This window comes from Mustela nigripes, chromosome 4 (assembly GCF_022355385.1).
Source record: "Mustela nigripes isolate SB6536 chromosome 4, MUSNIG.SB6536, whole genome shotgun sequence".
Lineage (NCBI taxonomy): Eukaryota > Metazoa > Chordata > Mammalia > Carnivora > Mustelidae > Mustela > Mustela nigripes.
Genome location: NC_081560.1, coordinates 85515132 through 85528266, shown reverse-complemented (window position 1 = coordinate 85528266; position 13135 = coordinate 85515132). Strand labels below are relative to the sequence as shown.

Sequence of the window (13135 nt, the reverse complement as noted above, 5' to 3'; positions counted from 1 at the left end):
CCCAGTAGCCCTACCTGCATTTGGGGCCTGTGTGTTTTTCGAACCCCAACCCCCCAAAAAACCTGCTCTGACCCTCAAGTCCCACAAGAGTCTTTTGAAGGAATCTTTTTGCCCAACCATCTGCTGGTGAATTCAATTTCAACCTGATTTCAAGCGGCTTATACTTAAATTACTTTTTAGAACATAATATTGTGCAGTTTAAAAGGAAAATCCCATGGGGCGCCTGGGTGGCTCAGTGGGTTAAAGCCTCTGCCTTCGGCTCAGGTCATGGTCCCAGGGTCCTGGGATCGAGTCTGCTTCCTCCTCTCTCCCTGCCTGCCTCTCTGACTGCTTGTGATCTCTGTCTGTCAAATAAATAAAATCTTAAAAAAAAAAAAAAAAGGAAAATCCCTAGGGCGTTTGGGTGCCTCAGTTAAGCGTGTTTCAGCGCAGGTCGTGTTGCCGGAGTGCTGGCATCCAGTCTCCTGTGGGGCTCCCTGCACAGCGGGGGTCTGCTTCTCCATCTGTCTCTGCTCACCCCACTGTGAGTCCGTGGTCTCTCTCAGTAAGTAACCTCTTTAAAAAACTAAAAAAAAAAAAAAAAAAAAAAAAGGGGGGGGACGACTGGGTGGCTCAGTTAGTTAAGCGGCTGCCAGGACTGCATGATTCCAGTGTCCTGGGATTAAGTCCCACATCGGGCTCCTTGCGGGGCAGGGAGCTTCTCCCTCTGCCTCTGCCTACCACTCTGCCTGCCTGTGCTCTCTCTCTCTCTCTCTGACCAAAAAACAAACAAACAAAAAAACCAAAAAGAAAACCTATAAAAAATAAGGGGAGAAACTCGCAATCACAATTTCATCCTCTTTATCCTGAGAGTGTAAAAACAAACAAAAACCAAGAACTGTAGTAGTAGGCTGTGACATCATTTTAAGAGGTAATGAACACACCGTGACAAGGCAGTGCTGCCATTAATATGCAATATCTCTTGTACATACTTCAAGTTAGTTTCTTTGCTGCCAAGCTCATGGCGCCATCGGTTTTAAGTATTCTGCTACCAATAGCTTGTCTACTACCATAGCGGGTTATGAGATGCCACCAAGATCCCGCTTAGTCTTAGCACCTAGGGCTGGTATGTAGGAACGTGTTCATTGATCTGAGAGTTAGCTACTGATTTGGGGCACGGTAACCAGTAGAGTGGGGGAAAGGTTTCTGCAGCGCGAACCCGAGGCGCGCGCTGGCCCGGAGGCCAGCGGAGGGGGTGGGGGTGGGGGTGGGGCCGGTACGGCTAAGCGCGTGCCCCGCAGCGCCTCCTTTACCAAGATGGCCTCAGCGTTGGGGTCCGCGGGGGCGGCCATCTTGGTAAAGGCCGAAGCGACAGTTCCGACGCTGGCAGGACTGCCAGATTCGAAGGTCACAATGACTGAGTGAGCAGGCCACGTAGAGCGAACTTTGCCTCGGCCCATGGGTTCAGCTCGCCTCCGGGATGGCGAGGCGGCGGGCGTTGAGGCGGAGCCTGCAGCTGCTGGCGCCCTCGGCAGAGCCGGCGCGCCGGAGCCGGGGGCGGAAGAACCCGGGCGCCGGCCGCCGGGGCCACTCCCGCTGCGCGGCGGCGCTGTGCCCGAGGGCGCCGTGGCCCGCAGCCCAGGAGGAGCAGCGGCAGCGCGCGCGCCCTGCCGCCGCCCACGCCAGGTGAGCCCCGCCCCGCCCCTCCGCCGCGGGGGGTTGCAGCGCCGGGAGGTCTGCGCTCCGGCTCCCGCTCCCGCTCCCGCCTGGCGCAGGGCGGCTTCTTCCCGCCCGCGCATCCCTTTCGCGGCTCACTTTCCCCTCGGCCTCTGGGTGGAGCAGCTCGCACTGCCGACCTGGGGCTGTTTGTGGACTCCTCCGCGAAACAGAGCGCGCCGTGGGTGGGATTCCGGGTGCCGAGCCCTGCCCCCTCCTGGAGACGCTGCGCGTGTGAGCGGCCCGGCTCCGTTTGAATTTCCGCACCTCGGGAGTTGCGGAGCCCACATCGCTGAAGCTGCCTGGGTGAAGAGCCACATTCCCCCCCTTCCCCCTCCTTTTGGGAGAGTAGCCGTCTCTGGGACTTGTTTCAGATCCCATCTTCTCTGCAAATCACCAGGTTGCATCTTCCCTGATCGGAATACATGTGGGTGTCCTTTTGGCTTTGTAAATGAGTGGCCGACAGCTTCCGTAGAGGAACTAATTTCTGCTTCATTTATGGTATTTATCTTAAAAAAAAAAAATCCAACAGGTTTCTCTGCGTTTGTATTCAAAGTTAACTGAATGGGAGAGCAAAAGAAAGGAGCAAAGTGGGGTGCGGTGGTGGAAGCTGGTGCTTTCTTGAGTTTTCTGTCCCGTGGTGGTTTCTTAAGTTGGGTGTTGCAGGTTTTTCGGAGCGGCTGTGCAGGTAACGTTTTTTTCCTCCCCGATGTAGAACTCGCTGTGGTCCCGGTAGTTGAGAAATACGCTCCCACGGACTCCAGCCGTGCATCAGCACAGCAGTCGAACCTGGAAAATACTGAGAGAATGAGAAGAGTTAACCTTTAAAAAGTCACTTAGTTCTTGTCTTTGCCTTTGCTGTTATAATAGGACTCATCTCGTTTACTTTGGCTGAGCATGGAGTATTTGCTCTTTGATAATTCTGATTAATTTATTGAGAAAGTCATTCCTGAGCTATAGCTCTCTGAAAATTAAACACTTTCAATCTCAGTTAAAAGTGGTTATCTAGCAGTTCTGTTTATGTTTTAGGTACATCGTTTTTGATGTAGTCTCGGACATAGATATCGATTAGAAAGAAGTTATGTAATCTTTAAAAAGAAAAGATTACGTATATCGCACAGCAGTCCGATGTTGTTGCAAAAAAACAAAAAACAAAAACAAAAAAAAAAAAAAACCAACAACATGAGGCCTGTGAGAGAAGAAACTAGGGCAAGTGTACTTGTTTAATAATTTAAAACTGTTGTGACTCAACTGGAAATACAGTCCCAATTCCAAAAATTGCACTCTGCAGGCTTTCCTGTTGCAAGAGTTTCTGTAAGTCTCTAAGAGGGGAAAATACTTAAGAGTAGTTCTCATACCCTATTATTGCTCACAATTCCAGGTTAAATTATACAGATTTCACATTGCAAAACTTAATTTTTAAATTAGTCCGGGGATGATTGTATGAAGGACATTTTATTTTCTTTATTTTTCTCCTTTTCTTAAGATTTTATGTATTTATTTGACACAGAGATCACAAGTAGGCAGAGAGGCAGGCAGAGGGGTGGGGGGAAGCGGGCTCCCCTCTGAGCAAAGAGCCCAAAGCCAGGCTCCATCCCAGGACCCTGAGATCATGACCTGAGTTGAAGGCAGAGGCTTAACCCACTGAGCCACCCAGGCGCCCCAGAAGGACATTTTGATATAAGCATTCCATTGTAGGGTTTTGGTTCTGTTTTAGTTGATACAATCATCCTCTTATGTTTGTTTGAAAAGGTTATTATGTTCCTTTGGTACTTAGGAGTTTGGGGATTTTAAAAGAACATTTTGTCTGTATTTGGAAAAGTACTATTTGCCTTTGATTTTCAATCTCCTTTTTCTTTGTAGTGGTAGGTAGCTTTGGATGTAGAGGGTTTTTCCATTCCATTCTACTCCTTTTATGTTAATAAGAATATGACTGTAGCTGGGGGCTGTGTTGGTCTGGCATTTTAGATTGAAAAGGATACAAGTAAAAAGTGCATTGAATATTATTGGGGAAATGAACTGTGCATGTGATTGTTAACGAGCACCTTTATATTGAAGGCCTGTGAGGGCATGTGTAAAATTGGCATTTTAAAAAAAAATCACTCATGTGGGGCGCCTGTGTGTGCAGTCAGTTAAATGTTCAACTCTTGGTTCTGTTTAGGGCGTGATCTCAGGGTGGTGGGATCCAGCCCCAAAGTCAAGCTACCCCCTCAGTACAGAGTCGGCTTGAGATTCTCTCTCCCATCCCCTCTCCCCTCCTGCCTCAAATAAGTAAATCGTAACAAAAAAAAAAAGAAAAGAAAAGAAATAGTGTGATTTCCAGAATAAGGTTCTTGTAATATACCATTCTAACTGAAGAATTTTACCTGCTTGTCTATAATTTATAGTGCTTTGGTTGACTTGTCTTTTGAATTAATAAGTGCTTACTGTGTATTTAAATATTAAGACTTCTGTGACAGATTATATGTGAATTTGGATGACCTCAGGGGCAGTTTGTTATGTCAGAAAGTCTTTTGTCAACTCGTTGGATAATGTCTTATCAGTATTAAGATTGCAACTTACAAAGACCTTTCAAGTATTTATGTATCTTTAGCTTGATTTAATGGACATGCCCCATTCCACAGATGAGGCAGTCAGAAAACTGAGAGCCTAGGAAATTTTAGCTGAGGTCCCCGAGCACAGCAGCTCTGGCCTTGTGCAGGAATGTGCCCTGCTGCCCCTTGTTAGAAAGGGGTACCAGTGAAACCCGGGTTGAGTGGTGGGTCTCAGCAAGCTTTGGTCAGCATTACAGCAATAGATGACACCCCTAACCCTGTTTGTGAGTGATCAGTAGCATCAGTTCTAGGGGTACAGGCCTGGCATGCAGATGGGTCAGCATCAGTTCAGACGCGTGATTGAGTAATAGCTCAGTCTGTACCTGCTACCTAAAATAATCCATCTTTTCTCTGGAAGGCAGCAGATTTTCTTTTTCTTTTCTTTTCTTTTTTTTTTTTTTTAAAGATTTTATTTATTTGAGAGAGAGCGAGAGCGAGAGAGCGAGAGAGAGCGAGCTAGCGAGTGCGCTCAAGCAGGGGGAGCGGCAGAGGGAGAAGCAGACTCCTCACTGAGCAGGGAGCTGGATGTGGGAATGTATCCCGTGGCCCTGGGATCATGATCTGAGCCCAAGGCAGGTGGTTAATGGACTGAGCCACCCAGATGTCCCAGATTTTCAGGTTTATCTAAATTGGGGGTCTTCCCAGATTAAGGGCTGGTAACATATTGGCTGAACAGGAAGTGCCTGTATACTTCCGTGCTCGGAAGTAATCTCTCGTTTTTAGAGTAAAGTTGTCATAATAAACCCCAAGCTTCCTCATTGTTTCTGGCACCTCTTAAACTGGTAAGGTGCTTGCTTGTTTTGCTAAGACCCTGATGCTAGGACACCTGGACAGCAGCAATGATTAGTTTGAAAAGTTTTCTGTATTTTGAGGGGCCTTCAAACTACAAAGATGTTTGTTCTCTTTTCAAGTCACTGTGTTCCTTCCTTTGGGAAGAGTTTGGAGAGTTTGTGAAAAGTACTGCATGTATTTCAGAATATTGTGCCGTTGGTGCATAAACAATGAATCTTGAAACACTAAAAAAAAAAAAAATATATTGTGCCATTATATGGTTGAAGTATCGAAGGACAGTTTAAAACAGTTTCTAGGGCACCTGGGTAGCTCAGTGAGTTAAGCCTCTGCCTTCGGCTCAGGTCATGATCTCAGGATCATGGGATTGAGTCCCGCATCGGGCTCTCTGCTCCTCGGGGAGCCTGCTTCTCCCCTTTTCTCTCTTTGCCTGCCTCTCTGCCTACTTATGATCTCTCTCTGTCAAATAAATAAAATCTTAAAGTTTCGAGACTCCCTTTAAAAAAAAAATGTTAAGGCCCATTTATCTGTTTACGAGCTCAACTAAGTAAAATACCCTACCTGAGGTGAAATGTGTCCTTTATTTTTTTTATGCTCATCATATGTTCTTTTGGTCCGAGTGTTTTTAAGATTTTATTTGAGAGAGAGGGAGAGGGAGCAGCAGACTCCCAAATGAGCAGGAACACTGGGCTCGATCCTGGGATCGTGACCCGAGCCAAAGGCACTTAACTGACTGAGCCACCCAGGCACCCCAGTCCAAGTGTTTTTAAACATAATTATGATGAGCATGGCTTATAAACAGCCCCAGCTCTATCCCCAGCCACAGCTGGACCCTTGGAATGTCCTGTAACCCTCCGGCCTGATGTGCTTCACCTGTGAAGTAAAGGGGTCACAGAGTGATGCACTTTACTCATGGAATGTTCAAGTGAGAAAGGACTTTAGTATGCACTGGCCCAACCGCTTTAATTTATAGATTTCCTGTTTCTTCTCTTGAAAGAATTTTTAGCCTTTCATGATCTTGCATAACCGAAACCTCAAAATGAGACTTTTCTCCCATTTCACTTTAACATTCTTGGGTGAAAGTTGATTCCTCTCTCATTCTTTGCTCATCTTGCGTCTCACTTTTATTTGTAGATGAGATGTTCATTGTGTATAAATGTATTTGTGCTGTTCAGAGCTTGTTTTTTTTTTAACTGCGTGAATATGAATGCTGGTGGGCATAATGGGTATCATTACAGTGAAGAAGTTGACTAGCTCTGGACTGTCTTGGCAGCATTCTTCTGGTTAAGCATGAATATGTAGAGCTTTATAATTCCTTTTTGCTTAGCTGCCCAAATATCTTAAATCATACTTTATCATAATGGTCATCTCTGATTTACTATAAACTGCTCACATTTTAGTAAATTTTGTTGAAGACCTAACTGTGCATTTTATATGGTACCCCGAGGCCACATAGTGGTCACTCCTCCAAGTTTTTCTGGGACTGAGGAGTTTCTCAGGATGGAGGGCTCTCCATGCTATGACTGGGTAAGGCCTGGGCACACCCAGTTGGTCCCCCCTGCCTGAAGGTGTCTCAATTGACCGTGATTAACAGTCCTTCCCAGTTGGAAGGATGAAATGCCATAGGGGGTTATAGGAACTCAAAAATATCTTGTCAAAGGCAAGGAAAATATCTTCAAGGCCTCCTGGATATTATCTGTTTATACCACTGGAGTATAGAACTATATAAATAAAATCACTTTTTCTTTTCTGTGTAGCTTTAAACGTGAACAGTTTAGTGATTAAATAGGTCACATTTGAACTCTTCTCCATGTAAAATTAAAAGGGCAGTTATATTTATAAGGGAACTACTAAGTGTTTTTTACTTTGAAAGGGAAAAAAGAGGACATTGTTGAACGCAAGAAAGGCTAGTCTTGCCTGTGAGACTGTAACTGTTGGCTATATGCTGCCAACTTGGAACATGGTATCTGTTCAAGATAAACTTACTGGATTTTTCTTGCAGATTTAATATGATTAGCGGAAAGAGCACGGGCTCTGGAATCTGATTCTACTTGGGTTGGATCTCCAGGCCCAAATGTTAACCAGCTTTTTGACTTTATGTAAACTGCTTTTTTTTTTTTAAAGATTTTTATTTATTTATTTGACAGAGACCCAGACCACAGGCAGGAGGAGAGGAGAGGGAGAAGCAGACCACGCGGGGCTCGATCCTAGGACCTTGGGACCATGACCTGAGCTGAAGGCAGACTCTTTTTTTTTTTTTTAAGATTTTATTTATTTATTTGAGAGAGAGACAGGGAGAGAGAGCATGAGCGAGGAGAAGGTCAGAGGGAGAAGCAGACTCCCCATGGAGCCGGGAGCCCGATGCGGGACTCGATCCCGGGAATCTGGGATCAGGACCTGAGCCGAAGGCAGTCGTCCAACCAACTGAGCCACCCAGGTGTCCCTGAAGGCAGACTCTTAATGACTGAGCCACCCAGGCGCCCTAATGTAAACGGCTAAACTCAGTAAACCTTTTATTACATTGCCTTGAACATAAAGCTGACCTCTACTCTTGGGACTGTTGAGGATTGAGTGAGATGGTGAATGTGTTCAAAGTGGCACACAGAAGGCAGTGAGCTAGAGCGGTCACGTGTGCTGCGTGGCTCACCTGAGTTTGCATTAGGAGGGATTCCGGGTTTCCATAGCTTCCCTGACCTTCGCAGCTGTGGTTATTGTCTCAGTTGGGATTAGTTTTGGGAGGCTTAGAGCTGGAAAAATCAGAGTGGGTCTGGTGGCCCCTGAAGTCCTAGTTCTTGTGCCATTCCTAGGAAGTGGCCTTCACACTCAGTGTGGCTCCGGCCAGCAAGATGCAGGAAAAATCAGAGTGTCTCCCTTGCCCTTCAAGGAGACTCCCAGAAGCAACATGGGAGACTTCTGCTTGAATCCCAAGTGTCGGTAGGGCTAATCCCTGCTTGGAAAGGTAGGAAAGGTGCTCATTTAGCTGGTGCCTGGCTAGCTACCCTAAGTAAAACTGGGCCTCTGTTACTGAAGAGGAAAGAGGAGACTAGATTTTTATGGTGGGCCTCTTCTAGCTTTTTTGGGTTTTATTTTGATTTTAGAGCATTTTTTTACTTTATTTATTTTTGAAAGATTTTATTTATTTGACAGCAAGCAAGAGCGTGAGCACAAGAAGAGGGAGTGGTAGGGAGAGGGAGATGCAGGCTCCCCACTGAGGGGCTCCATCCCAGGACCCTGGGATCATGACCTGAGCTAAAGGCAGATGCTTAACGCATGAGCCACCTAGATTCCCCTAGAACGTTTTAAAAATTTTTATTTATGTTTTTTTTTTTTGTTTTTTAAGGTTTTTTTTTTTTTTTTTTTTTTTTTTTTTTGAGAGAGATGGGCTGGGATAAGAGGAGGAGAGGGAGAGAATCCTAAGCAGCCTCCATGCTCAGCTCAGCACAGAGCCTGATGTGGGCTCCTTCTCAGGACTGTGACGTCGTGACCTGAGCTGAAACCTGGAGTCGGACACTTCACTGGCTGAGCCACCCAGGCGCCCCGGCATCTTCTGATCTTTCCCACTAGGTCACAGCTTTATTGTTATAGGATTCAAGGCCTCAAGATTTCCCCAGGAATTTTTAGTTTTTATTTCAATAATTAGTAGTAAGAACACCCTCTGTTGGCTTTTGTCTCACTGTCCTTTGGTTGCTTTTGCTTCTCCTACAATTTGATTCCCAATGAGTCTTTTTAAAAACAATTAACTCTGTCCCAGTGAAGAAGAATTAGAAGATTGAACTCCTGATCTTCATTTATTTATTCTATAAGTATTTTTGGAACACTCCTCACATATAGGCTGCTGTGGGTTATCATAGACTATGTGAATTGTCATCGATTATGTTTCTTTTTCTTTGGGTTTGGCTTCCTGGGAGCACAGAGTTGAATCTGTGACTCAGCTGGACTGAATACAAGTCTGTGACCTCTCCCATTTGGCTCTTAGCCCTGTGGTCTTCCCAGTCCCAGTACCATGTGGTCATCTCGGGGTGATGCTTCCTCTCTAACTTGGAGTGTGGGGCAGGGAGGAAGTGTGGGCTTTACAGATGGCATTTGCCAGGCTAGCATACGTTTGGGGGTACTGGAAAGTCCTTTTGGTCCTCCTTAAATGTCTGTCCTACTTTAATGCCAATGACTAATTCAAAGTAGCTGTTCTTAACCCTGCCTGGGTGTTGGGATCACCCACAGAGCTTTGTAAAACTCTCTGGGGAACCCCCACCTGACTTTTGATTCAGTAGCTTCGAGTATAGTTTTTTTTTTTTTTTTTAAAGATTTTATTTATTTATTTGACAGAGAGAGATCACAAGTAGGCAGAGAGGCAGGCAGAGAGAGAGGAGGAAGCAGGCTCCCTGCTGAGCAGAGAGGCGGATGCGGGGCTTGATCCCAGGACCCTGAGATCATGACCTGAGCCAAAGGTAGCGGCTTAACCCACTGAGCCACCCAGGCGCCCCGCTTCGAGTATAGTTTTTAAACCATTGGTCATTCTGATGGGCAGCCAGCCTTGAAAATCCCAGGTTTAAGGCTTTGTACCCAGCTGGCTTGGAGATACTTAGGGAGGAACCCCACGTTGGTGCCTATCAGTCACACTCCAGATCAGATCCTTCCTTAATTACCTGTTTTGACCACTGGAGGTGGAGGCGGGAGAACCCTGAGACTAGTTGGTTTGGAGATAGAAGTGGAGATAGAAGTGAAATGCTCTAGGGGACATTTAGCCAGTGCTGGCCTGGCTTGCCTGTTTTGCATGCTTCTATGATGGAAAGCTTCTCCTTTGAGCCAAAGAATCTTGCTAACTGGGGCTCCCACCATGGGGAAAGTGCCGATTGTAGGTGTGGCTACTATTAGTGTCCTGAGTTTGCACATTTTTCTCCCTGGGGGGCAGACAGGGGAGATAAGGAGGTAAAGGCAAGAGGATTATTACTTTCAGAACCAGGACACAGTTTAGGGTTTAGGAAGGATCTCCTGGTGGCTGAGGCCACAGGAGCTATGGGTTTGCACAGGAATCCTGTGGAGAGTTGTGGTTTCATGTTTGTTTTGAGTTGTGTGAATTCTAGGAAGACCAGGGCTACTTTTACTCAAATATAAGAACAAAAACAAGTTCCAGAGTTCAATTCAGTTTGTTTGTGCCATTACCCTTACTTAGCTCCCATATTTTATTAGTGCAGAAATTTAAAAATGGATTATATGCTTAGAATATAAGGTAGTGGCTTACAGTTGTTGTGGGCTTGTTGTGTGCCAGACGCTGGGCTTAGGAATACGTACATTTTGTCCAATACCACAACGAAAGGGTATCAGACAAGGAAACTAAGACTTAGAGGTGACAAGGGTACCTACCAAGTTGGGAAGTATCTTTTTTTTTTTTATTTTTTAAGATTTTATTTGTTTGTTTGACAGAGAGACACAGAGAGAGAAGGGAACACAAGCAGGAGGAGTGGGAGAGGGAGAAGCCGGGCTCCCTGCGAGCCGGGAGCCCGATGCGGGACGCAATCCCAGGACCCTGGGATCATGATCTGAGCCAAAGGCAGGCACTTAATGACTGAACTACCGAGGCGCCCCTCAACTTAGTATATCTTAATAATACCAGGAATTAGATAGTAAATTATAAACACCAACCAAAAAATGTATATAATTAGGATGTCTTGGTGGCTCAGTCCCTCTCCCTCTGCCTTTTCCTCCTGCTTATGCATGCACTTTCTCTCTCTTTCTCCAATGAACAATAAAGTACTTTAGAAGTATATATAGAATGGAACTTAAAGTTCCTTTGAACTTCAAGATTATGTTAGTTGACCTTTTGGGGATGTCACGTAGTGCGACGCTGAACCTGCTGTTACACTGTCAGCGGACAGACTGACAGGGTCTGACCTCAGCAGTGCCCTGGGCCTTGCTTCCTTGTAAAAGCCCCCACTGTTGGTTGGTTCGTTGTCATTTACCTTTTCCTCAGGAAGGATCGATGAGACTGATGTCCAGGAGTTTGCCCTCCGGCCATATTCCCTTGTACATGAACCAGAGGCTCAGGGAACCTCCCTGGTGCCTGTCTTACTTTCCGTCCCCCTCTGTTGACATCAGGGCCCCATAACTGGTTGTCTGCATCTGGAAGCTTGCGAGCCTCTTCGGCGTGCCTGATGCTGGGGACCTTAGAACTTCTCTTCAGTACGAACCCTTTGGCAGGGAGAAGTATAAGGAGAAGTATTTGGGACAGTTGTTTTGGAAATGTCTTATCCTAAAACCTGTAGTTTTCAGGATTTATAGCTGATACTTCTGTAAACCTGTTTCTCCAAAATCTGTAAGGAGGCTGAAGAGGTTTGTTTGTTTGTTTGTTTGTTTTTTGTTGTTTTGGGCCTGGAGTTGAGATACAGTAGACATTCAGTGTTTGGTAAATGTCTCTATAAATGATTGAAGTCTAGGCCCTTACAAATTATACCTGGAATCTTTTTAAAGGGTGAGAATCTAATGGCTGTTTGATGATCAGATTTGTCATGAAATCTCTTCTGAAATATTTTAAGCTCTAAATGATCTCCTGCTTTGCCTGGTAAACCCGGGAAACTACACTTCCTCCAAGTAGCTAAGGTTGGTGTTCTGGGCTGAAAAACACTGTGCTTATCCCTTGCGAACCTGACTTGGGAAGGCGGCTGCCTCCAAGCTAACTTTAGCTGGGGACTTCCGACTGGGGAGTAGAACGCCAGCCACGGTGGTGGCCACGTTGGAGATGGGGGCAGCCCTTCTGTGGCCAAGCAGGCTGTCTGGGGCAGCCACAGATTGTTAGAATTGGGGAGGTTTGAAGGGGCCTTAAGGTTGTGGCTCAGGCCTCTCTTTCTATGTACGGAGAAAGTCTTAATGATGGTAAGTGACTTTTTAAAAAAAGACTTTATGTATTTATTTGAGAGAGCGTGCATGTGAGTGGAGGGAGAAGCAGAGGGAGAGGGACAAGCAGACTCCACACAGAGCGTGGAGCCCGATGTGGGGCTAGATCCCACAACCCCAAGATCATGACCTGAGCCGAAATCCACAGGCCAGTGTTCCACTGACTGAGCTATCCAGGAGCCCCAATAGTGACTTTTTAAAGCTTACAGATTTCAGGGGTGCCTGGGTGTGCCTCAGTAGGGTAAGCAGCTGTCTTTGGCTCAGGTCATGAGCCTAGGGTCCTGGGATTGAGTCCCACGTTGGGCTCCCTGCTCCACCAGGAGCTTGCTTCCCCTTCTCTCTGCCTGCCTCTCTGCCTACTTGTGTTCTCTCTCTCTCTGTCAAATAAATAAATAACATCTTAAAAAAAAAAAAGCTTACAGACTTCAGTGTGGATAGTTTTTATTTACTATGGCTTGACTTTCGATTTTTTTGACTTTATGATGGGGGGAAAGGCATACGTATTCAGTAGAAACTGTACTTTTTTTTAAAAGATTTTTATTTATTTATTTGTCAGAGAGAGAGAGAGAGAGGAGGGAGAGAGCGTGAGCACAAGCCCACAAGCAGGCAGAGGCAGAGAGAGAAGCAGGCTCTGGCCGAGCAGAGAACCTGATGTGGGACTCGATCCCAGGACACTGGGATCATGACCTGAGCCAAAGGCAGTGGCTTAACCAACTGAGCCACCCAGGTATCCCTAGAAACTGTACTTTGAATTTTGAACTGTACACCAGCTGACCGTTTATGATGTGATTCTTTTTATTATTATTTTTATTAATATATAATGTATTATTTGCCCCAGGGGTACAGTTGTGTGAATCGTCAGGGTTACATACTTCATAGCACTCACCATAGCACATATTATCCCCAGTGTCCATAACCCAATCACCCTCTCCCTACCCACCCAAGATGTGATTCTGACAACTCCGGGGCTCCCAGTCAGTCCCGTGATCCCGAGCGTCCACAGCTGACACACTTGCAGCCGTTCTGTCCCCCACACAACCATTCCGTTCTTCACTTTCAGTACAGTAGTCAATAAATACATGAGCCGTTCAACACTTTATTACAGAACAGGCTTTGTGTCAGATGATTTTGCCCAGTTGTAGACTCCTCTAAGTGTTCTGTGCACATGC

General features: G+C 45.9%; 1 protein-coding gene across 4 annotated transcripts in view; it reads left to right on the top strand.

Moving 5' to 3' along the window:
- Nucleotides 1-439: 439 nt before the first annotated feature.
- The window catches only part of NAPEPLD (N-acyl phosphatidylethanolamine phospholipase D), a 52427-nt gene continuing 39731 nt past the window's right edge, over nt 440-13135 (top strand). Inside the window, exon 1 of one of the 4 annotated variants that reach the window (XM_059396985.1) lies at nt 440-544. Coding sequence is in view for 1 of the 4 variants with exons in the window: in XM_059396982.1 (XP_059252965.1) it covers nt 1460-1665 (206 nt within the window). In the remaining 3 variants the exon portion in view is untranslated. The other 3 variants (XM_059396982.1, XM_059396984.1, XM_059396986.1) reach the window with 3 other exon arrangements.